Raw genomic sequence first — 26,830 nt, 5'->3', positions numbered from 1 at the left:
CCCAATTTGCACACAGTATAGGAGGTCAATTTATTTTCAGGTCCCAGAAGTTACTTATTTGGTGTCACTTTCTGTATGATGTGTGTATTTTTGTGGGTTGTTTTCTTTTTACTTTGTGAAAGACAATGTACACTAAAGTGTAATACATCACCGGATGGTAAAAGAAAGTAGAAAGAAGAAAAGGATTTAACTCACTTTGGTCTATAATAATGAGCACTTTGTTTTTTTCAGTGTAGCCCCAAAAGGAAAGCCTGAGATGAAGAACCTGACCTTGTGAGAGTCTCCTTAGTATAAATGTTATGTAACACAAATGTAAAAGCCCCTGGGCTTAATTTTTTAAACAGTTAACATAAGCCTAGAATCACGAATTTTCCTATATGCTCGTAGTTGTCCAACTTCTGTCCGTTCTAGCAAGACATCCTTATCTAGGCTTCCCTCAACTGTATTATCTACTTGCTCAAACTCTCTCTTATCCTACTTTCTCACACAGTTTCACTTCCTTTAATTTCCTTAAACACCATTATATTTTTTTACTTTTGCTTATGGGATCTTCTGTTTGTTCCTTACGTCTTCTTTTCTGATGCTTATTAAAGACTCATCTGCCCTTTTATCCACACTTTATTTTATTTTTTTTTAAGATTTTATTTATTTATTTATTTGACAGAGAGAGAGACACAGCGAGAGAGGGAACACAAGCAGAGGGAGTGGGAGAGGGAGGGGCAGGCTTCCCGCTGACCAGGGAGCCCGATGAGGGGCTCGATCCCAGAGTCCTGGGATCATGACCTGAGCCAAAGGCAGATGTTTAACAACTGAGCCACCCAGGAGGTCCTTATCCACATTTTAAACCTCTGACTTCCCTCTTTCCCTTTGTTTCTATCCTTCTCTTCATGCCTTGTAGTCTTTCTCCTCAAATGCACGTGGGTCTCACACGGGGCTGAAGACCCTCCTGGCGGCACATTCCTGCCTCACTCTGCAGAATGAATCTGACTCCGGTACAAACGCACACTGCCTGCAAGCCCAGGAGCAAGGAGAAAGGGCCCGGGAGGTTGTGTCAAATTCTCCAGCAAACAAAGATATATGCCTGATTGAAACTTAGAAGGGAACAGATGAGGTAAGAGGCAGGGAGACAGCACCAACCAATGTTGGAACCTCAAAAAAAAAAAAAAAAATGGGGAGAAATGAAACGGAGTGGTGAAGTTGGGTTTTGGCCAACAATCATTAATTGTATTCCATCCAACAACTTGTCATGTTTGCCTTAGAATTAGTCTCTCAATCAAGCTCACAAAGCTGATTTAAAAATGTATTCTTTCATTAGTATATAGATTAAGATATAAAATTACTTTTTTCTTTCTAATTAAGGTTTTAAAATGCAAAAGATGTCTAGAATGATAATTATTATTTATGTATTAAAGTAGGTTATATAACAGACCCCTATTAAACTCAATATGTGTTCTATAAAATAAGAACTAAAAAAGGATTCAAAAAAAAGAAGAGAGAAGGTAGAAAATAAGCCAGACTTAAGGTCAAAAATGGTTATCGTGACCAAGCATTCAACAGGACTCTGAGCTTTCCAGTACCTAAGAATTTAAAAAAAAAAAAGCAATGTGTAATAAAATTCTTATTAACTGCTATAAGGAAATAGATAATTTTTCAGGAGAAACAAGCACATTTTGTCTGTGCTAATTTTGTAACACAGGTTCCTACACATTTTTTTTTCAGCATGGTTCCCTTTAGAATATCATAAAACCTATAAGCCCTTATCCTAAAAAATGCACAAATCTACATCACACAGATTTGAGAGTTTCAGAGGATTCATGGACTGTCTCAAGCCTATCTCTGGAGCCTCTAGGAGTCCATGGTCTACAGGTTTAAGGATTCTTGTCACTGAAATTTGGGGAAAGGACATCTTAAAAGTCATAGTGGATAATGACAACAAAAATTACAAAAGCTGTATGTTTTTATATCTTTCTTATGTAAGTTAGGAGGTAATATTAAAGGATAATTCTGTGAAAGTAATTTTATAAGGAAAGTAATTTTATAATTTTATAAAATTTTATAATTTTATAAGGAAGGATAATTCTGTGAAAGTAATTTTATAAGGAAGGTAAAATCATGAACTATGTATGTTCAATCACAATATTTGTATGTGACCTTTTGTCCAGTACATTGGCTACCCTTTATTTCTCATGATGCAGGTAACTTCTAATCATTTAAGTGTTCTATAGAAGTACAGAATTTACAATATTCAGATGAGTAAGTCAGATAGCTACTGCTTATCATTCCCTTACTTTATTTTATAGTTTATTAACATCTGTGCCTACCCAAACAATATGTTATTTGGTTTCCCTTACTTGTAGACTTTATCAGATAAAATCGTATTATATGCAATCTCTTGAAATTACTTGACATTATGCTTCCAAAATTCATCCATGCTGTTGCATACCACTCAATTCATCATTTTCACTATTGTATAATATTCCACTGAGTAAACAAACCACAAATTGTCCCTTCTTATTAATCGACATTTGGAGCAATCCTAGTCTTTTGCTATTAGAAACTGAGTTGCAATTAACATTTTCTAGGAAAAAGATTTTACTCTGGGGATGGGGCAGGGGAGGAATTCAAAGGCCCAACAGTAGTTGTCTAGTTCATGGACTAGCTGGTTATATGGATGTTTATTAATCATTATACTTTAAAATTTACCATAAACTTGCACATATTATTTTTTAGTTCTGAAACATGTTTTCAAAAAAATGTTTTTTTTAAGCCATTGATAAACTAGTATATTTTATAATATTAAAATCTTGGGAAAATGGGCAATTATGCTTTAAAAAGTATCAGGAATTTCATTAAGCACCAAAATGATCATATGTGAAAAATCACCCTGTTGGGATTCTTCAATCCTCACTAATTACCATGAAGCTATTTTGCTTTCTACCACTTTACCAGGACCTACTAAGTCAACAGCATGACTTTCTATTTTGTTAAACTATTACTTCCTTAAGTTAAGCTCTTGATAAGAGCAGAGTTCAAAGTGATTCAGCAGCAAAACCAGTATCTGCCTGTTTCCTATAAACTATTGCATAATACAGATACAAGATACTGAATCACTTTTGTATTGCTTTTTTCTGAAATATCACTGTACTCACTGTATTATGACAGCCTAAAATGACACAGAGGAATATTCTATAACTGCAGTTTATGACAGAAAACAGATAAGGCTTGCCTGACCCACGACTCCTCATCTGCTTCTAAGAGAAGACAAAGAGGACCATATATTGTGTTTTGTATATAAAACATTACTGGAGGAGATGGATCTGAGTGCATTCTTTTTTATTTTGTAAAATAGTACTATTACTATACCCCAGAAAATAAGTACTAAATGTGTAGATGCAAAAAAAATTAAAATAAATAAAAATAAAAATGTAGATGCAAGATATATAATTAAGTATTGAAGTATTCTTAAGGAGCTATTAAATGACTGAGTTCAATCTTCCCACATGACCCCAAAACTTGGAAGTATAGCACCAAAGAGAAAAATTCATTAATTTTCCTGAGAATTTTTGGGAAGGCCAAAGTGACCATGCTAAAAATGAACCCTCAACCCACTCTCACTCTACCCTAACTACCAAATGCTAAATATCCCAACCCACAAGAGGATGCTGAAAAGCTACCAACTTTGACACCCTACAGAGGGTGAAAGCTGAAACCAAATAAACAAAGTCCTTAGGACAATGCACACTCTGTTCAGCTGGGTTCCAACTCTCTCTTGATTTTGCTTTCCCTTAGCTGAGTGTCAGGATGGACCCAAGTCCCATGCGTAGAGCCCTACCATACAGTATCCTTACCTATGGCTCAGCCCAGCCTAACCTTCCCAGTGCGAAGTCCTAGATGAAGCATGAAGTTCCTCATTAAACTCTCTTCACCTAATGACGTCACCCATAATTACTTTATGAAACTTCTTTTTAGTGTTATCAGCAATCTCCAAGAAATTCAAATAGTTTTTACCTCTTTTTCATTACTCTGATCATTCTTTAGCATCTCCTTCTTGACATTCTATTTTCTTATTTTGAAAAATATTCTATTTGTTTTTGCTCTACTTCCATGAATTCTTCGCTGTTTCTTTCAGTGGCTCTTCTTCTTCCTTGTATTAGTTAGTTTTGCTTCAAAACAACTATTCTGTTAACTCACAAATCTAGAGGTGAGTGATTTGGGATGGGCTCTGTTGATCTTAGCTGGGCTTGACCATGAGTCTGCAGTCAGCTAGAAAATCAGCTGGGACAAATAAGGCCTCTCTTCACACAGTCTCTTCCTTTGCTTGGGTTATTCTCAAGGTACTTGCAGAACTCCAAGAACAATAAGAAAGCAAGTCCCAAGGCGGAAGTGCTTTACGATCTCTGTTTTTGTCACATGTACCATTTTTCCATTGGCCAAAACAAGTCAGTTGATCAAACTGAGAGTCTGTGTGGGAGGAAGCTTCCAAAGTGTGTGGATGCAAGGAGATGTGAACCAATGGGGCCATTGCCGGGATCTACACACTGCCCTTACTCACCCAAAATATGGTCATTTCTAAAGAGTTGATCTTTGGCCCCTTCTACTTCTTAGATTCACACTGTACATTTCTTATAATCCTTCTGAAGTCTACAGTATTCTGCAATTCTTATTCTTGTGACATCTATAACACCTCTGTGTGAATGCCTTCAAAATTCAAAATTCCATCTTTATATCCATCACTCTATTAACAAGAAATACAAAATCGTAAGAAGTTACAAATTCTTCCTATGAAGGTTAGACAAACCTTCTTAGAAAAGGTTCTTAAGAGCCTGAACCCTGAAAGAAAGGTGTGATTTTTCCCAAACCAGAACTGATCAATGTGTTTGTTTCCTCATTCATTCACTAAACAGCAATTTTTTTAAGGGCATGCCACATGACAATCTGTACTACTCTTATTGTATTTATCAGCATCTGTCTTCTGCTAGTTGAGAAAACCAGCCCCTGACATCCAAGGGCTGGCCTTTCGCTATAAGTAGGCCTTGGTGTTCTTCTGTTGAACATAACCTCACAGAACATCAACATCAGATGAGGCCACTCTGTGACTACGATGAGGAAGTCCAACACAAGATCAGATCATTCTTAATCACATCTGAATACCAACAAAGACACGGACATGGTCTAACCACAAAAATGACCAAACATCCACTTATCTTGGCTACCCCGAGTGACTGTTGTTTCTTTACCAATCACAGCCTTAATCTTGGAACTAGTCTTCCCTCCTTCTCAACAAAATTTATTAAAATACCCAATCATACAGTTATCCCCACTTCCTGACAGTAGTCAATCCGGAGTGAAGCCTTGCTTCTTTCAACCCTCCCCAAAATTATACCCCCAGATTCTATAATGCATCCTTTCTAACATGCTCTTACTGAGATGGCCCTATGGTCCATGCTGTGTTCTCCTACCTCTCACAGAGTAATAAACCAGCACAGGAGTATTCCTGATGGTCTTTGGCTGACAAGCACTGACATATCTTCTTGGTTTATTTGTCTTACCTCCAGAGATTATTAAAATTCCCTGAGAAGAATCACTGTATTGTTCATTTTGGTATCTGGTATCTCCCACTACCCAAAAACGGTGCCTTTAACTATGTAAATATACACCAAATGCTTACTGAATGGATACATGAATCCCATAGAAGCTATCTTTCTCAATGACTAGAAATGTTGAGGAGATATTGGAGAAAGTGTCCTGAATCCTACTTTATAGGAATAACACAGGCACCCTCCAGAGATGACTTCCTAGAAAGGACTTTGCCAGCAGCAAAATTCTGGGGCTTACATGATGATGCCCCTCCTGTGATGAGAAGCTTGGTATGTCATAATTGATTAATACTCAGATGTGGAAGAAAAGATATATGTGAGATTGGGATAGCATCAGAGGGACTTTAAATCCACCAGCAATACTGGCCTTTCACAGGAACCATACGGCATTCTTCTGAATCATGCTGCCAATGGGATATACAATATTTGTGTTAATAGAAATATTTATTTTGGTTTAAGATTCTAAATGCCTTTCAAAACAGATAACTAATATAAATTTTAAAATTTCTCAGTAATAGTATTTCTTGGGTTACAAATGTTCTTAGTTACAGCAGTCTTTGAATTGCATCCTCATTTTACCCTTCAAAAGGCACAAAATTCATCAAAAAACCTCTGAGAAATTAGTCTGAATTTAAAGGCACTACAAAATATGCATATCAATAAAAAAAGACACGTAAAAACATAAAAGAATCTAACACTAAAATTAATTCAATTTTTAAATAGGAAGAAATCTAATTGAAAAGCTTTGTGGAAAAAAATGACATCAGGACAAAAATGTCATACACAAGGGACAGTCTATATGGCATCTCAGATTAGTTAAATAAGTACAAAGATGTATAATACAGATCACATGATCTACATCTGCATCTATATGGTTTAGCAAAATTCTTGTTTCGTTAAACTTCAAAAAGATCCACATAAACTAATACTAAAGTTGCAGGCTTCAGGAAAACAGCCATAAGGAGGTCTAAAATATCATCAATCTGCATAACTGCCTTCCCCCAGAAACACTGGTCCAACCTTTCCAATGACATTAAGTGTTAAGAATTCCCATTAGAAATGGGAGTCAGCAAATGCTGCAGAGAAATTAGCAGCTCATTAGTAAGAAAACTAGTAAAAAGGACACATAATTATTGTGTTTGGTAATGTTTTAGGATGTGACAGTGAAAATCTATTAATATTCAGTAAAGGCATCAAACTTTCAGCGTGCACAATCTGAAAAATATTTCATATACATAATAATTTGAAATTATGTCTGTTAAGCATAAAAACTGAAATTACAAGTCTGGCCCCATGACATTAATTTTGTAAATTGGGTTTTGGTTTTCTGTCCATTTAAAAGCTCAGGCTAATAATTCCTTTACTCTAAATATAACCACAATATGGTTTAATTTGTATATATGTGATTTTTAAATACCATTTCAATAAGATTCATAATCTATTTCTGGCTTGATATTCATTCTACATTATAGATAATATTCAAATCGATCTGTGACCCCTCAGTATTTTGTCCCAAGGAGTGGATTAGAGCCACTAATTTCTGGGACCTGGAAGTTATGCCATTCTGACTATGAGTCTAACCAAAAATTAAGACATGAACAATTCATTGAGAAAAGAATGCAAAATGCCCTGTGCCTCTAGAAACTCATTAGCTTTTTCTGGTAGGTAAAACAACAAGGAAGAGTTATTTTGAATGGCATACTACAATTGAAACTTTCAAAGTATTGGGGCGCCCAGATGGCTCAGTCGTTAAGTGTCTGCCTTCTGCTCAGGTCATGATCCCAGGGTCCCTCATGGTGTCCCACATGGAGCCCGGCTTCAGGCTCCCTGCTCAGCGGAAAGCCTGCTTCTCCCTCTCCCACACCCCCTGCTTGTGTTCCCTCTCTTGCTGTGTCTCTCTCTGTCAGATAAACAAATAAAATCTTTAAAAGAAAAGAAACCTTCAAAGTATTATCAATTTAATCAATTTTCTTAGAAAAGATTAAGAATTACTCCTAGCTCATTTTAATGACTCTGTACCATGTCACTTTACTGCTTCTCAAAGATATCATGCCACTTCATGGCTTCTCAAAGATATTGTCATTTCATTGCTTCTCAAAGATATCTGGAGATACATGTAATCAAATTCTACTATTCAGCAAGTACTCTAAACTGTTATTAATTACACTTACACTTTAACTGTGATTTTTTTTTTTTTAGAGAGGGGGAGGGTAGGGAAGGGGTAGAGGGAGTGGGGGAGAGAGAGAATCTTAAGCAGGCTCCACACCCAGCAAGAGCACAACAGTACCCTGAGCTTATGACCTGAGCCAAAATCAAGAGTCAGATGCTGAACCAACAGAGCCACCCAGGAGCCCCTCAGCTGTGATTTTAGTTCAGTTCAGTTGGTTCCTCTTCTCCTCACTTCTATGACTTTGCCATTGTTCTCATAAAATTTATTTTAATTTAGCAGTCAATTATCATTTTTCTTGAAAATAGTGACAATTTACATAAAATTCATTATATAACAAATTAAGAGAAACACAATTATGCTGACATAGGCATAACAGTTATATTAATATGACCAACCAACAATATAATATTATATCTGAGATGTAATGTTTTATAAATTAATCATTTTAGCACCATATTTGTTATTTTACCTCAAAGGATTAGGAGAAAATACATCATAATTCTCTAGGTAATACAGTCATTCAATAATAAATTTTTCTAATTAAATTATTTGTCCTAAAATTCTTATATTGGATTTATCTGAAACATTTATTTTAATAACAGTTATGTTATTCTTACAATATACTTTACTTATATATGGAAATCTCTTTTTTACTTAGTTTCTAAAACAATGATATTTATACTTTGTCTTAGGAGGAGAAATTAAAAATGCATTATTTTCACTTTCCATATATATATATACACTTAGTCTCCTTAAAAACTATCACAAAGGGAAAGAAATAAATGATTTGGAAAAAGAACAATTATAGGATGACTTGCCTATAGGTGATTTTCTAGTGATTTAAACTACTCAAAGTAGATATGTCAGATTGGTTTGTGAATATACTGATGCCTTTGGTATAGCCACTGTGGAAAATAGTATGAAAGTTCCTCAAAAAATTAAAAACAGAAATATTATATGATAAAAAAAACTCTTCTAATAAGTATTTACCCCCAAAAAATGAAAACCCTAATTTGAAAAGACATATGTACTCCTATATTTATTATAGCATAATTTACAATAACCAAAATATGGAAGTAACCTAAGTGTCCACCAATAAATGAACAGATAAGGAAGATGCAAGGTATCTGAAATATTATGAACTCATCAAAAAGATGAGATCATGCCATTTGAGACAACATGGATTGACCTTGAGGGTATTATGCAAAGTGAAGTAAGTCAAGTTAAGAAAGACAAATAGCATATGATTTCACCCACAAAAAAATAAAACAAAATGAAAAATAAATGAATAAACAAAAAGCAGAATCAGACCTATAAATACAGAGAACACCTGATGGCTGCCAGAGGGGAGGTGGATGGTGGTTGGACAAAATGTGTGCGGGAGTGTGGGAGAAATAGGCTTCTAGTTATGAAATGAATAAGATATAGGGATAAGGGCAAGGCATCAGAAATACAGTCAATGGTATTGTAATAGCAATATATGTGGACAGAGCATAGCTATACTTGTAGTCAACAGAGCATAATGTATAAACTTTGTCAAATTACTATGATGTACACCTGCAACTGATGTTACACTGTATGTCAATTATACTCAAATAATATACATATATTCTCATGTCTTCATTTATTTATATATTAATAATAATTTTAATTTTTAAACTACATCATTTACTAAAAAGATTCAAAAGTTGGCTTCATTTCCCAGCTGAGAAAGAAGTCTACTGACATCTAGTTCGAAAATAACTAGGAACATTACATACAGCTTGTATTGGATAGTTATCAAATTCAGCAGTATTCAAATCACCAAATAGTGAAGCTCCCATTGTATTTTAAATGGTGGGGCAAAAGAATTCTCTTCCTGAGACTACACTACTTTATTTTTCAATGCTACTTTCTTCAAGCCAGACAACGGCAACTATCTTAAATTGGATAAAATTTTGATGGAACTCTAGTTTGACACATTAAAGAGCAGCACAATTAAGAAAATATGCCCTAAACAGATGGGGAGAAATTCCATTACCTTTATACTTCATAAAATTCTAACACTTTTATTTCATATCATAAACTACCAACAAAGTTACAAGGTACAATTTTTTTTTTTTTCAAAGCTGCTCCTAAAACGGTGACTAGGAGAGGAACTGGGAAAAAATCTGCCTTTATGTAGCAATTGAAAGGAGAAAAAGCTTTCCACTGAATACTTTCATAGTTTAATTTGGTATAAAGTATGTGAGTACCACGTAAAGCACACTTAGACAATTAGGCAAAAAAAATTTTAAGCCCTTTGTAGATAAATGACTTCCTATGTGTAAATTGTACAGCCACTGACCATTTTGCTTTCCATCACTATACTGCATTAGCTAAAAATTTTTATGGTAAAAACATGGGATTTAAACCCATTGTTCTTGGCACCAAGATTTATATGTAATTTCCATGCCATTATTTTCTGGGTGAACTTTATCTCTAAAAACACTATGAATAAAAATTGTAAATGAATGGAATACTACTCGGCCATCAAAAAAATGAAATCTTGCCATTTGCAACAACGTGGATGGACCTAGAGGGTGTTATGCTAAATGAAATATGTCAGAGAAAGACTATTATCGTATGATCTCGCTGATTTGTGGAATTTAAGAAACAAAACAGAGGGTCATAGGGGAAGAGAGAGGGAAAAGTAAAACAACATGAGAGGGAGACAAACCATAAAATAAGAGATTCTTAATCACAGGAAACAAACTGAGGGCTGCTAGAGGGGAGGGGGGCAGAGGGATGGGGTAACTGGGTGATGGACATGAAGGAAGGCACGTGATATAATGGGCACTGGGTACCACACGAGACTGATGAATCACTGACCTCTACCTCTGAAACCAGTAACATATTATATGTTAATTGAATTTATATAAAAATAAGTACATTTTTTCAAAAAAGAAAAACATGTAAACGGAGTTCTCAGTAATCAGGCTCTAAGAGCAAGGGTTTTGAGAATTTCCATGTTGAAAATGTTGAAGAATAGCTCTCATCTATGAAAGGACCTAGGAGTTCAAATTGAACTTAGGAGTGTCAAACTGAAGTTAAGCTAAATATAATAATTTTTCCTACAGGCAAAATAAGTCATTAAGAATGGGTTTATTATATTACTTAAAGCAAGAGATTCAGAAAAGGTATTTCAAGAAGGAATACCAATAAAGTATTAAATTGTTTTATCTTTTAACAATAGTATAGTTCTTTTTTTAACATCTCTACTTCTCAGTATTAAAAAAAACAAACAAAAATGCTAAAGTCTTCAACTGATTTGCCCTGACCCTGATTAATTCCCTAAGTATTTGCATTGTTTTCTTATTTCTGCAAGTCAAGAAATAAAGATGCAAAGGATAAATACTAGTATGAATGCATTAAGCTAATCTATTTAGGAATGAGATGACGCAGTCTTCACTGGTCTCCCCTTGCCTCCCATCTCACACATGTAAATAAAAACAACAATCTTTACTTAGTGCTATATACTGAGCTCCTTATAAAATAAACCACATTAACGTCCACGGTATTTGAAAGGAAAACAAGACAGACTCAATGAAGAAAGCTATTAAAAGACATCTTTGAGTAATTCCCTGGGTATTAAGGCACTGTGAGGGCCACTTGGACACCCTCACTCAGAAGACTGTTAACTGCTTCACTGTTAAGTTTCAATCACTGCCAGTTGAAATGGACTGTAAGTCTCGAGGCGGCAGCTACCTGCACTGAGAGTACTGAAGGAGTTTAGCCATTTGATGGCAAGAACCCTCATTACTCATCTCTGTTCCTAGATGAAGGCCATGGTGTACACTTAAATGAAAAGAAATGGCCCACGCTGACCGAGACGCACAGTGGCAACATCTTTTGGCCACCAAGCTTTTATTCCAGTGGATGTGAAGATCCCAAGGGGAGCCCACTATAGGTCAGTAGTGACACACAGGAATACTGCTGAGAACCAATTCCAAGAGGGAAAATGTTCTGTAGGAAAGAAAAAGTATTCTTGGTTACAGATAGCCCATGAGAATAAAAAAAAAAAAAAAAAAATAGCCACGATATTTTAGTCATCTTATTTTGTGTTTGTTAGGCAAAGATAACCTAAATAAGCAACAGACACTGTACTCGAGCCTGTTACCCAGAATGTTATCACTTTTGAATTGTCTTATTTCAGTTTACTTGTTTACTTCAGCATTTATGGTTTTATCAAGTAGGAATGCAGCTTAACCACTACATATGAAACATTAAGAGTTCATTTTCCCAGACCATCAGGGAACCCAGAGATCTATGTTACCCCAGGGACTCTAGAGATGAGCAAACAAAGGTCCTAAGCAATTATATATATTGAATACATTTAAAATTAGTAGATTATGGTTTTCAGAGTATAGGTCTTTCACTTCTTTGGTTAAGTTTATTCCTAGATATTTTATTGTTTTGGGTGAAATTATAAATGGGATTGTTTCCTTAATTTCATTTTCTGCTGCTTCATTATTAGTGTATAGGAATTCTACAGATTTCCGCACATTGATTTTGTATCCTGAGACTTACTGAATTCATTTATCAGTTCTAGTAGTTTTTGGTTTTTTTGGTTCTTTAGTTTTTCTGGTGGAGACTTTAGGGTTTTCTATATATAGTATCATGTCATCTGCAAATATAAAACTATAAAACACTGATGAAAGAAATTCAAGATGACATAAAGAAATGGAAAGACATTCCATGCTCATGGGTTAGAAGAACATATATTGTTAAAATGTCTATACTATCCAAAGCAATCTACACATTCAATGCAATCTGTATCAAAATACCAACAGCATTTTCACAGAGCTAGAATAAGGAATCCTAAAATTTGTATGGAGCCAAAAAAGACCTCAAATAGCCACAGCAATCTTGAAAAAGAAAAACAAAACTAGAGGTATCACAATTTCAGATTTCAAATCTAGTACAAAGTAATTAAAACAGTATGGTACTGATGTATAAACAGACACATAAATCAATGGAATAGAACAGAAAACCCAAAATAAACCCACATTTATATGGTCAGTTAATCTTCAAAAACAGAGGAATGAATATACAGTGGTAAAAGATAGTCTCTTCAATAAACGGTGTTGGGAAAACTGGACAGCAACATGCAAAAGAATGAAACCGGACCACTTTCTTTCACCATACACAAATATTAACTCAAAATGGGTTAAAGACCTAAATGTGAGACCCGAAACCATAAAAATCCTAGAAGAGAGTATAGGTAGTAATCTCTCTAACATTTGCTCTAGCAACATTTTTCTAGCTATGTCTCCTGAAGCAAAGGAAATAAAAGCAAAACCTATGGGGACTGCAACAAAATAACAAGTTCTGGGGGCGCCTAGGTGGCTCAGTGGTTTAAAGACTCTGCCTTCAGCTCAGGTCATGACCTCAGGGTTCTGGGATTGAGCCCCACATTGGGCTCTCTGCTCAGCAGGGAACCTGCTTCCTCCTTTCTCTCTGCCTGCCTCTCTGTCTACTTGTGATCTCCCGCAAGTAAATAAATAAAATCTTTTTTAAAAAAATAACAAGTTTCTGCATAGCGAAGGAAATAATCAACAAAATTAAAAGACAGCTGACAGAAGGAGAGAAGATATTTGCAAATGACACATCAGATAAAGGGCTAGTATACAAAATCTACAAAGAACTTATCAAACCCAACACCCAAAGAAGAAATAATCCAGTCAAGAAATGGGCAGAAGATATGAACAGGCATTTCTACAAAGAAGACAAACAAACAGCCAATAGACATATGAAAAGATGCTCAACATCACTTATCATCAGGAAAATGTATATCAAAACTACAACGAGATATCACTGCACATCTGTCAGAACGGCTAAAACCAAAAACACAAGAAACAACAAGTGTTGGTGAGAATATGGAGAAAAAGGAACCCTCCTGCACTGTTGGTGAAAATGCAGACTAGTGAAAAACAACTGTGGAAAACTATATGGAGCTTCCTCAATTAAAAATAAAACTATTTTATAATCCAGTAATCATACCACTGTGTATTTACCAAAAAAATATACAAAAACACTAATTCATTACATCCCTATATTTGTTGCAGCATTATTTATAATAGCCAAACTATGGAGGAAGCCCAAGTGTCCACTGGTAGATGAATAAATAAAGATGAGATAAATAGATAGATACAGATATTTACATAGATATCCAGAGAGAGAGAGAGAGAGAGAGAGATGATAGATAGAATATTATATACCTATAAAAAGAATGAAATCTTGCCATTTGCAACATGGATAGAGCAAAAGAATATAAAGCTAAGGGAAATCAGTAAGTCAGAAAGACAAATACCATATCATCTCACTCATAGGTGAAATTTAAGAAACAAAACAAATGAGCAAAGGGGAAAAGAGAGAGAAGGCAAAATCAACAAAGAGATTCTTAACTAGAGAGAACAAACCGGTGGTTACTAGAGGGGATGTGGATGGGCGGATGAGGGAAATATGCGGTGCGGGTTAGAGACGACACTTATCATGATGAATAAAAAATAGAATGATAAAAATATTAGATTATGAGTTCAAGACTCTAATATAAATATTCTAGTATTCATTCATACAGTATGTGTATCTTATGCTGAATATAAAATATAATAGCATACTACCACATCATACCATAATACCATATCATGTCTATAAATCATATAGTAGTGAAAACATAAATACACATAAGTAAGCATTCAATGAATAAGGTATTTCCTATAGATTAACACAGAAAACAAATGTTTATGCAGATGACTTTCTCATGTGAGAACAATTCCATTCATCAAAAGTCTAGGTTTCAGTTCATTTCTAGGCATAAAATTTAGGCATAAATAAGAGCCTCGTTAACATGTATATAAGTTCCTGGTGTTGGAAAGAATCTCAAAAATAACCAAACCTCCTTCTGTATTTGTATTTGAGTTTAGCAAGCAGCAGTACTACCCTAAGAGCAATTTCTTGCCATTTCATTCCCTGGGCTAGTAAAGGACGCTGTAGCTCTCATAGAAAAGGAGAACCATATGAGAGACTGAGTGAATTCCCAGTGGTTTGTTCCTCTACTAAGGATCCATTCTATAAAATGAGTCCTGGGACACATTCCCAGTCTTGGGTTCCATGGAAACAAGGCAGGAACAAAGTTAGGGCCAGTAACAGTCCCCACTGGCTTCTCAACCCACCAAACCTCAAATATCCACTATCAAGACTGTGTTTTACCTCCTTTATATTCAACCACCACTAGCATAACCTCCCTCCTCCCCCACTCATCATGCCACTAATGTGCCTGGCACTTGCCTGGATGCATGGATGGATGGATGGATGGACAGGTGGATGGATGGGTGGATGGATGGATGCATGGACGGGTGGGGTGGATGGTGGATGGATGCATGGATGGATGGATGGATGGGTGGATGGATGGATGCATGGATGGATGGATGGATGAATGGATGGATGCATGCATGGACAGGTGGATGGATGGATGGATGGATGGATGCATGGATGCATGGATGGATGGATGGATGAATGGATGGATGCATGCATGGACAGGTGAATGGATGGATGGATGGATGGATGCATGCATGGATGGACAGATGAATGGAAAAGTATATATAATTGTCCTCTGTGGGTTCATCATAATTCATCGGATTTTTTTCAAATATCAGAGTAGTCTTTATCACCTCCTCTCTACCATTACTAAATACCTGTAGCTGGCCAGTTTCTAATCATAACAAAAGCTCCAAACGATCACAATTTGGGTAGTATAAGTACATATCTGGTACTCAAAGAAAAAAGTCTAGTCATGATTTCAGTGGGATAAAGTAGTGAAAAATTAGCATCTTCTAAATGTTAATCCCTGTATGTTAGTTGTCCCTGTGTGTGCGTAACAGAATGAAAAAGGATTAAAATTAGAGTTAGGGTTGGGGGTTGATCCTTCAAAAGTTTTAAAAGCAAGAGGGCTGGACTTCAGATTTGAAAGGGCGATGTAAGGAAGATCTATGACCTACCTGCCAATGAAATGCAGTTCTGTTACACAAGTGAGGCATGATTTATTTTACAGCCAAAGTAAAGGTAGGGCCTTAACTGCACCATTTGTTTACATTGATGAAGATGCACCCGGGGGCCCCCTGGGTTTACATATTGTAATAGAAGTCATTTCCACAACAATTACCCGCCAGTTTCACTCTCACTGAGCAGGAGATGTGTGTTTCAATGAGGAGGTTCCTGCCAGGACTTCCTCATACTTTCTGGGTGGCTCTTTGGAAATTAGGGGGTTGCAGATAGGTAAGAAGGAAAGCTCATCCGCCCACAGAGAGTTGAGAAACAAAGTGTGGGTTTGTACTACTCACGGCTCTGCCTGCAGGCTTCTGTCCTCAGCCACATAGTTAGAAGGAATATAGCCCTGCAGCGGCTGGCCAGAGCCATCTCCCCTTTTCTCCAAGTGCCTGGCGAACCACCAGCCCTCCCGGGAAGTATCCAGGACTTGGAGCTTGTCACCCGTGCGGAAGCTAAGGTCCTCTGCGGTCCGAGCCTGGTAGTCAAACAGAGCCACAAAGTAGTGGCCGTGGCTTCTCCCGGGCTCCTGACTCTGCAGCTGGGGAGGACCGGGGGAGCAGCGGGCCATGGGGTTCTCAATCACCACTCCCCGCTTGTCGGCCTCCTGGAACAAGCAGGGGAGACAGGGCCGCAAGTATGCCCAGAACCTCAGACAAACGTTGCCCATGGTGCTGTGGTAAGGGGGAGGGGAAGAGGGGCTTCTCCCTCTCCCCTCAGGGTCTGCAGATCAACTTTCTCTTCTTCCACCAGGCAGCTTGGAAGTCAGCACCAATTCCTTAGGCTTCAGAAAGTGTGCAAAGCCCCGTTTCACAACGAGGGGCAGATCTGCCTGCAGTGACCCCCCCTTGGGGACACTCACCGGGTTGCTTTCTGTGGCTGGAGCTGCTGCCCCAGTACCAAACTGAACGGGAGCTGGGAGGCTGCTCAGGGGAAGATGTCTTATCTTCTTCTCTGCTTAGGAATCCCAGAGCAAAAATGAAATCAAGAGGGCTTCATTTAGACAAACGTCTAAGAACAGAAGAGTCATCTTGCTTTATGTCCCGAGGTAAAGTCAGTAAAAGAAAGAGATGAAATGCAGGTAAGATCACTTCTTGGCCTCTGCCAGGAGCTCACTCCCTGCTTGAGTTGGTCTCTGTGGTCTGGCCGGTCCTGACCCCCACAGAGCTTTCCTTTTTGCTAATGATTAACTAACCAGGGGAGCCTATTGCCTTTAACATCCTGAGCTATGAGCAGTAATTTCTCCTGACTTCCTGGTTTCCTTTTGTCTGTGATTTAAAAGAGATTCCTGTCCTCTCTACCTCTCCCTTCCCACACCAGCGCCCTCACCAGGGAGCTGCCAAAGTCCTTATCACTGGATAAACAGGCTAGCCCAGGGAGATTTTTGTCTTGCTATGTCCCCAGCACAGACTTTTTGCTCCCTCATGAAGATGAGTAGGATCATTCTGCCACCTCTAAGGGAAATTAAAAGGATAATTAAAGTGTTTAGATATTTGTTTTTGGATAAATGGCAAATGGGAAAGAACTATTGAATTCCTACCTTTTTTCATCACGATGAATAGATTTTTAATAGCTTCAGAATATATTTACAGTCTGGAAAAATACGAGAGCAGCTGACTAAAATGCTGAGAACCTGAAACACTGCTTTTTCCCACAGAGACATTTAATTTCCCATCTCTCATGTACTATTTCTGAAATGCACACACACACACACACACACACACACACTGGCAGATCAGTAGAGAGAAGGAGTAGAAGGACTGCATGTGAGCTGCTGTGGGTCTACAGGAATTCTAACTTTATTGGTGGGACCTCAGGAGCTAATGACACTGAGATCAGACAGCCATCCTGAGGGGCAGGGGTTTTTCTCTACGTCCTCTTGTTTGCGACAGCTGACTCCCAACAGTCAGGCAGAGACTGTGGACAGAACTACACACTGCCATTTTCACTAGTAGAGACCAACTCTCAACTTGCTTACCATGTGTCACTTGTTTTTGTATACGATATTTATTAAAATTTTCCACTCTAAAACACAATCTCTCTATATATTACTGGAGACTTGACCTGGCTAACCGAGCCTCAGCACTCTCCAAATTCCTGTTCTCTGACAAACAGCAGGGCATTTTTAGTAATCAGAATAATCAAACTCAAGGGAAAAAAAAGAAAACCCAGAGAATGATGGCCATGGCTTCAGCCCCATCTGCTCTTCCCTGGTACTAAAACCAGTCATTCATGGTGGACAGATGACCTGGCTAGAACAAGTCCTCATGTCAAATTCCCAGGTTTTTCCAAATGTCTTCTGAGTTAGAGGGGAAGCACCAATTAGCCAGAAAAGAAAAGCCAAAAAATGAGCCAGTTTTGGTTGTCTGTCTGTGACATAGGACCAAAAATACAATTCCATATATGAGAGAAATATAATATTGAGAAGCCATAAAAATATCTTGTTTTCAGACACAATATTAATTGTAAAAGTATGGGATCCTATGAATCCCCCCACGTAGAGGCATAGGATGCTCGTCTTTCCAAAGACATCTACAGGATCTACAAATGAAATGAGGTTTGGAAGGAGTTAGAGAGAGGTATTCAAAACCAATTTGTAAGTAGAGTCTGAGACTTCAAAAAGTTGAAGTTTTTAAAGTCAGATATGCCTCCATTATGGTTATGACAAGGCATTCTGGAAAAAGACAAAGTGGCAGACACGCACGGCACAATCACTGAGCGAATAAATGAAATTGGAAAAGTGGGTGACCACAGGAAGGTGTCAGACGAACAATGGTCTGAGAAAGCTGAGCCACGGGATGGGGAGAGAAAGGGTTTCTCTGTGTTAACAGCTCCCGAACTCTGCAGTCACCCAACCTTGAAGCCTTAAAGTCTTCTTTTACTCCTCCACTGGTTTATCTGAGCTAATCAATCAGTAAATTCTGCTCAGTCTTCCTTTTAATTAAGTCCACAAACTTTTTTTATTCCTTCTGAACGACAGCTGTGTACTGGGAAGAAAAGAAAGAAGGAAGGAAGGAAGGAAATAAAGAAAAGTAAGAAAGTGAGTTAGTTTTTCCCTGGATTCTTCCAGAAGCATTCTAAGCAATCTTCCTTCCTCTAGCTTACCCCCTACCTCTGCCACACCTTGCATACCACTCCCAGATCAATTTTTACAATCATAATAATGATATGAGTGCTGGTAGAGAGTAGCCATCAGGATTGGAGGGCTTTCTATGTGCCCAGCTCTGTGCTAAGAATGTTACAAATGGTATTCATTTAATCCTCTTGGCAAATAAAAACAATAGTACCTATGAGGAAGTTGGGTTTGTTTGTTTTTGATTTTAAAGAAGAAACCTAGGCTTCATGCGATTAAGTAAATTGTCCAAGCTCACACAGCCACCAAGTGGCTGAACCAAGAGTAACACTCTGGTCTCAATCTGTCTTCAAAGCCCGAGTTTTGATGACTCTAAAAAGAAGTTAATGTCATTCTTCTGTGTAAAATCCACCAGGACCACCCAGCGTGTTAGGAATAAAACCCAAATTCTTTATCAGGACACATAAAGCCCTCTCTGACCTCATGGCTCTTCCCTATCTCTCTCTCTCTCTCTCTCTCTCTCTCTCTCTCTCTCTCACATACACACACACACACACACACACACACCCTGGGATGCAGTTTCCCCAGGCAACCAAGGCTCCTGAAGCCCTCCCTGCTACCCTACCCCACCCGGTGACCTCCTCCTGGTTTTTCCAGGCTGAGTTCAATTGATACTTTCTCTGGATTAGAGGCCCCCCTACTCTGTGTACCCGTAAAACCTGACACACACTTGGTCACCTGCTAAATGTCACTTGGTTCTCTTGTTTGCTAAGGAATCAGATTTCCTTCTCTGAGTCTTTAGTGCCTTATACAACATCCAGTATGTAAGCAGTAAATACTCTGTAAGTATTGAGGGAAGAGGGAAGGAAGGAAAGAAGGAAAGAAGCTGGGGGAGGGCAGGGAGGAATGGGGAGGGAGGAAGGAAGAGGGGCTCCTGGGTGTCTCAGTTGGTTAATGACTCTAGATTTCAGCTCATGTCTTGATCTCAGGGTTGTGAGATCAAGCCCCACGTCAGGCTCCTCACTGATCTGATCATGGAGCCTGCTTAAGAGTCTCTCTCCTTCTCGGGCACATGCACCCAAATGTCTATAGCAGCAATGTCCACAATAGCCAAATTATGGAAAGAACCTAGATGTCCATCAACAGATGAATGGATAAAGATATGGTATATATCCACAATGGAATACTGTGCAGCCATCAAAAGAAAGGAAATCTTGCCATTTGCAACAATGTGGATGGAACAAGAGGGTATTATGCTAAGCGAAATGTCAATCAGAGAAAGACAATTATCACATAATCTCTCTGATATGAAGAATTTGAGAGGTAGGGCAGGGGCTCATGGAGGGTAGGGAGGGAAAAAATGAAACAAGATGGGATTAGGAGGGAGACCAACCATAAGAGACTCTTAATCTCACAAAACAAACTGAGGGTTGCTGGGGGGTAGGTGATAGGTCTAGGGTGGCTGCGTGATGGACATCAGGGAGGGAATGTGCTACGGTGAGTGCCGTGACATGCGTAAGCCTGATGACTCACAGACCTGTACCCCTGGGGCTAATAATACATTATATACTAATGAAAAAAAGTGTCTCTCTCCTTCTCTCTCTGCACACCGCTCCCCCCACCCCTACTGTGCACATGCGCTCGCTCACTCGCAAGCGCGCGCTCTCTATCTCTCTTTCCCTCTCTGGAAAGGAGAAAGGAAGAACACAGAACGGAGAAAGGGAAGGAAGACGGGAGGAAGGGAAGGAGGAAAGAAGGAAGATGAAGGAGCGGAGAGAAGAGGAAAGGAAAGAAGGAGAAAGAGAAAGAAAAAAAGAAGGAAAAGCAACAGAGGAGGGAGGAATCTCATGGGGTGAGAGAAACTGTGCAAGTCACTCACATTTGAGAACGAGTTCCGTCGTGTGAGAAGTACAGGGGGCAGAGGGAGGGCAACTTTTTGTCCTTTGCCTCTAACCCCCTTTGCTCTCTTGCTGTTTCCTGGATGTCAGATTCCTTTGCCAGCCTCCTAGACCAGGTTTCCTGCCTCCAGGCAATCTCCCTCCCAACTCTGGATGCAGCAGACTGCCACCACGTTAATCGTCTTAAATCACTCTCCTGCACAATAACCTTCCTCAGATCCCCACTGCCTGGAGGCTATGGCGTGGACCTGGAGGCTGAGAGTCTGTACTTGACCTGATCTTTGTCAGATGGGCCCTTTTCACACGCTCCTTCCATGCTGGCCTTCCTGCAGGCCTCCCGCTCGGCCAGATTGCTTTACTGCGTCTTCTAACATGCCCGGTCCATTCCCACCTCTGATCCCACCTCCTGTGTCATTCCTCTGCTTACTATACTCCTTTCCCTCCCAACAGACTCCCGCCTGCAATTTGTTATCTGAACAAAAATCCCACACATTCTCTAGGCTTGCTTTGTCAAAATAATATTTCCTTCCATTGAGTTTTTCTAGCTTATGCAACCCTCACACCCGGCACATACATCATGTGAAATGAATTTAACCATGCTCCTGTATTCTATTTGCTGAATACTGCAACAGAAAATCCCACAGCTACTCGGTTTTATACCCGGACAAATTAATGATCTCCAACTCCTGCTAAGCCCTTAGCGCGGCTCAACGTTCTTTTATATGCTAGTCTGGTCAGCGGCTGTTCCCTTCATTTTCTTGTAACACTGTAGCAAATTTGTCCACCATTCTTCTCAGCGTCTCTGTGGATATCCTCTTTCTCCAGTGATGACCTTGCTGCCGACATTCACAGACATTCCCAGTCTATTCAACATTAACAAATTCAATTTCCTTTTCTTGCATCAAAAAAATACATCTAAATCTATAAATCCTTGTACGTTCTTTCCTTTGGGGACAGAAACTTCTACTTCTCTATCCTATATCCAGTTTCTTCTTCCTTACTAATAGAACCTTACTTTTATAGAAACAAAATCTAAAGATACATTTCGCAACCCTCCTTACAGCTAGAAGTGGCCAGTAAATAAGTAAGCAGAAATCCTTAGGTAGGGTTTCAGGATAGTGGCCCAAAAGAGCTGGACTTAGCTGGGAAGTCAATTCCTTTTTTCCTTTCCTCTTTTTTTCTTTCTGTCTCCTTGGAACTCAGGTGAGATGGCTGGGCCTCCAGCAGTCATCTTGGACCATAAGGTGATCTTAAAAAAAAAATGTAAAGAGTAAAAGAAAAAAGTGTCTTAGAAGTACCTACCTTCAGGCTTGTTTGCAATATGGGAGACAAATTATCTGCTATCTGTGTAAGGTGTAATTATTTTGACTTTTTATTAAAGGTACCTAAGACTAATTCTGTTATGTTTTCAGTGAAGGAAAAGGAGATTAAAGTTCATGTCTTGTGCTCTTGATATTAGTCCTTTGTATGATTGGTCAATTCCATCTCCTCTTGCCTTTCTTAGGTACCCTCCCCCAAATCTATAATCAAGCTGAAGTCTCTCAAGCATTAAAAAGAAAAGAATAGAAGAGGAAAAAAAAAGAAAGGGAAAAAAGGAGAAAAATAGAAAACAACTGTTAAATCCTTTATCCCATTGTAGGTAACACCTCTCTTTTTTATTCTTCAGCCACATTTCTCAGAGCAATAGTGAATGCTTCCTCTTTCCCACCTTGCTCTTCCTTCCCCACTCATAGAGTGCAATCTGGCTTCACCTCATGCCGCATCGGTGTACTTGGTCCACTTGGTGTCACCAATATCTTGCCGTTTGTCAAATCAAATCACTCCTTTTCCATCCTTATTCCATTTGACCAGTCTTCACGGGCAAAGATTGTTTTTAAGCCTCTTACAACGTTGTCTTCTTGATTTCCTCCTTTACTTGACAATTCTACTCAGTAATTTGCAGACTGGTCTTCTTCCACCTATCCCTGGAGGGAATGTTACCTGAGTACCTGGGCTAGAACCCTTCACTGGGTATACGCACTACTGGTTAGCCCTGCGCTCTGCATCTGTGGCTTCAGTTACTGGACGCTTTCAGACCTTCATCTCCATCCCAGTCTTATCTGTTATCAAACTAGACAGTCATGGTCTATATAGAATGTCCCAAAGGCACCTTAATTTCAAATTCAAATATAGCATTCAAAATAATGTTTTTCCAAAATATTTGGAATGTCATTCCAAAATAACATTCAAAACCTTTCATTTTTATGTATTCTCTGCCTAATTCAAAATTGTGTCAAATTAGTACCTTAAGTAAGAAGCACCCTAAACTCCTCTTTTTCCCTTTCCCCCCAGCTGATCACTGAACAAATGCTGGAAATTTAAACTGTTTAACATCTGCTTTCCTTATTGACTTCCTCTCCAGCCCACTGACACTGCCTTAACTCAAGACATCTTTGGCTCTTTCCGACTCTCTAATATTCTTCCTCTTTCCAATCCCATGTTCCCCATCCATCCTCCACTCCGTAGGCAAAGTGATCGTACCAGAGTATAAATCTGCTAATACTGCACCCTTTTAAAAATGCTTTGATGAAAAGAATAAAGTAGGAGTAATCAGTCTACCTGATATTCAACATATTACATAGCTACAGTAATCAAGACCATGTGGAATCATTAGAAGAATAAACACATAGATCAGTGAAACAGAATAGAGTACCCAGAAAGAGACCCATGTAAATAGGCACAACTGATTTTGGTCAAAGATGGAAAAGTAATTCGATTGAGGAAAGATAACTTTTTCAAAAACTGGTACTGAACCAATTGGACAGGCACAGACCAAAAACAAAACAAAACAAAACAAAAACTTCAACCTAAGTCTTATATCTTCCACAAAAATTAACTTAAAAGATCATGAACTTGAATGTAAAATGTACAACTATAAAACTTTCAGAAAAAAATATAAAAGAAAATCTTCAGCATCTAGGCCTACCCAAAAAGTTCATAGACTTAACACCCAAAGTACTACCCATAAAAGGAAACTGGACTTATCGTAAACTAAAATTTTTGTTCTCAAAGGACCCTGTTAAGAGAAGGAAAATATAAGTTACAAAGTAAGAGAAGATACCTAAAGTATTTGCAGCTCACAATTCTGATGGAGGACTAATATCCAGAATATACAAAGAAGACCTTAAATTTAAGGGTAATAAAACAAGCAATCCACTTTGAAAATGAGTACAAGATATGAATAGACATTTAACCAAAGAAAATACACAGATAGAAAATAAGCACATAAAAAGATGTTCAAAAAGATCATTAGCCACCAGAAAAGGCAAATTAAAACCATAATGAGATATCACTATACAACTATCAGAATGGCTCAAATAAAAAATAGACAACACCCAGTGAGGATGGTAAGGATGTAGAAAAGCAAGATAATTCGTACACTGCTGCTGGAGATGAAAAAAGGTCCCATCACTCTGGATAACAGTTAGGCAGTTTCTCATTAAACTAAACATGTAACTACTGTCTAAAGCAACTATTATACTGGTAGACATTTATCCCTGAGAAATGAAAACTCATGTTCATACAAAAACTTGTATACAAATGTTTTAGCAGCTTTATTCCTAACAGCTGCAAACTGGAGACAACCCAGCTGTCCTTCAGTGGGCGAATGACCAGACAAACAGAGCTCTGAGCATACTGTGGAATCTGTACAAACTGTGGAATATGATTCAGCAATTACATGGGCACACTACCTATATCCACAGCAACCTGCAACCCAAGAAATTATGTTAAGGGGGAAAAAGTTGATCCCAAAGTGTTGCTTATTGTATGACGCCATTTATATAACAACATAAGATATCTTGAAAGACAGAACTATAAAAATAGAGATTCCATTAGTGGTTGCCAGAGCTGAAAGAGGAGGTGGAGAAGAGAAAGAAGTATGTGGGACTATAAAGGTTAACGGAAGGATTCTCATGGTGATGGGAATGTTCTGTGTCCTGCTTGTAACTATGCCAGTATCTGAGTTGTGATACAGTCCTGTGGTTTTGGAAGATGTCATCACTGAGGGGAGCGAGGTATAGGGTCCGCAAGATCTCTATTATTTCTATCACATACAAATCTACAACTATGTCAAAATTAAAAACTTAAATTTTTAAAAGTACTCTTCAATGGCTACTCACTGCCTTTGGGATAAAGGCTGTATTTTAGAAGGAAAGGCTCTGCATCACCTCACTCCTGCCTAACTCATTCTACTCCACTCTATCACTCAGAGTTCTTAGGCAAACTAAGAAACCAGCTCTGGCTAACTTGTGCTGAAAAAGAACATACTGAAATAATTCAAGTGGTTTTCAGAGTCGACAGTCAAGTTGAAGAACAAGGCTTGTGCAGGTCAGCAGAAATAAAAATGTGTGGCCATGTCCAGAGTCTTCCCACAAGGACAGGTCACTGAGGGACTGCTACCACCAAGGACACTGGGCACTCCCACCAGCTCCTCCATGGGCTCGAGCACAACTCCGCCACCACTGGATACCAGGTGACACTGTCCCCTCCAAAGCACCTCACCCCAACTCCAGCTTTCAGGGTTCAGAGAGAGCTCTCAGAATGGAAGATGGGACTTTGCCTCTCCAACTCATACAGTGGAAGATTCCCCACACATAGAAAAAGGACATCTTAGAAAGAAATATAAAATAAAAATAAAAATCATAACCCCATCTAGTTTTCTACAAAACTCTTGAAGTGGGCTCATGTAAGTCTTAAAGTCCACAAAGATGCCTTGCTTGTTCATACATGTTCACTTTTTTTTTTTTTTTTAAGATTTTATGTATCTCTTCATTGAGAGACAGAGACAGAGAGAGAGGCAGAGGCAGAGGGAGAAGCAGGCTCCCTGCAGAACAGGGAGCCCAATGTGGGACTCGATCCCAGGACCCTGGGATCATGACCTGAGCCAAAGGCAGACATTTAACTGACTGAGCCAGCCGGGCGCCTCATACATGTTAACTTCCATCCAGTCCTCCCTTTCTGCCTAGTGTGGCTTCCCCGGTTCATCTCCCTTTTGTACCCAAGTGTCCTCCAATTTATTCCCCAGACCAATATGGGTACTTATATAAGAGCAGGAGAAAGTATCTCTCTCCTTCATTCATTCCTGACCACTTTATTAAACAGAATTGACTACTCGCTCATTCATGTCCCCCACCAGGTTTTAAACCATCTCTATCATTTAACTCATAACTGTCTCACCCAATCAATTCTAACCTCTTTACACACTGTAAGCCTTTGTTGGCTTCCTATACCAGCATAATGCCTAACACCCAATAGGTACTCAATAATGCATGCTGAGAGTGAATACCATTCATCTAAAACACAGATTGTAATATCTTAAGTCATTGAATATCTGTTAATGTGTAATTGCATTGTTTTCCCCAAGCACACTGCTCTGTCCTTGAAGTTAAGTGTGTGTATCTCTCATTTCTTTGCATCTCAAGGAGAATCTAGGATGCCATCTTATGCACGGACAAACAGAGCTCTGTCTTATGCACCAATCTTGCTATGCCACAATCTACTCTCCAAATGGCAGCCCAAATTGTCTTTTTAAGTTCTTGTTTTCTTTTTTCTTTTCTTTTCTACTTTTTTATAAGAGAGAGAGAAAATGGTGGGAAGGCAGAGGGAGAGAAAGGATCCCAAGCAGGCTCCCACTCAGCACAGAGCCCAACACGGGGCTTGATCTTATGGCCCTGAGATCATGACCCAAGCCAAAATCAAGAGTTGGACACTTAATCGACTGAGCCACCCAGCTGTCCCTGAAAAAATAATCTTTAAAAGTACTGGGGCACCTGGGTGGCTCCATCGGTTAAGCGTCTGCCTTCAACTCAGGTAGTGATCTCAGGGTTCTGAGATGGAGACCGTGTTGGGCCCCCTCCTCAGTGGGTGCCTCCTTCTCCCTCTCCCTCTGGTCCTCCCCCTCCTTGTGCTTGCTCCCTCTCTCTGTCTCTCAAACAAATAAATAAAAATCTTTAAAAATAAAAATAATAAATAAAAGTATAATTCAGGG

General features: G+C 38.7%; 1 protein-coding gene across 1 annotated transcript in view; it reads right to left on the bottom strand.

Moving 5' to 3' along the window:
• FRK (fyn related Src family tyrosine kinase) overlaps positions 1-17,097 on the bottom strand; it is a 103,318-nt gene extending 86,221 nt beyond the window's left edge. Inside the window, exon 1 of the mRNA XM_059176805.1 lies at positions 16,128-17,097. Coding sequence (XP_059032788.1) covers positions 16,128-16,501 — 374 coding nt within the window. The 5' untranslated portion in view covers positions 16,502-17,097. The remainder of the gene's footprint in view (positions 1-16,127) is intronic.
• Between the last annotated feature and the right edge of the window lie 9,733 nt (positions 17,098-26,830).

This window comes from Mustela lutreola, chromosome 6 (assembly GCF_030435805.1).
Source record: "Mustela lutreola isolate mMusLut2 chromosome 6, mMusLut2.pri, whole genome shotgun sequence".
Taxonomy (NCBI): Eukaryota; Metazoa; Chordata; class Mammalia; order Carnivora; family Mustelidae; genus Mustela; species Mustela lutreola.
This window is presented reverse-complemented; position numbering and strand designations above follow the sequence as displayed.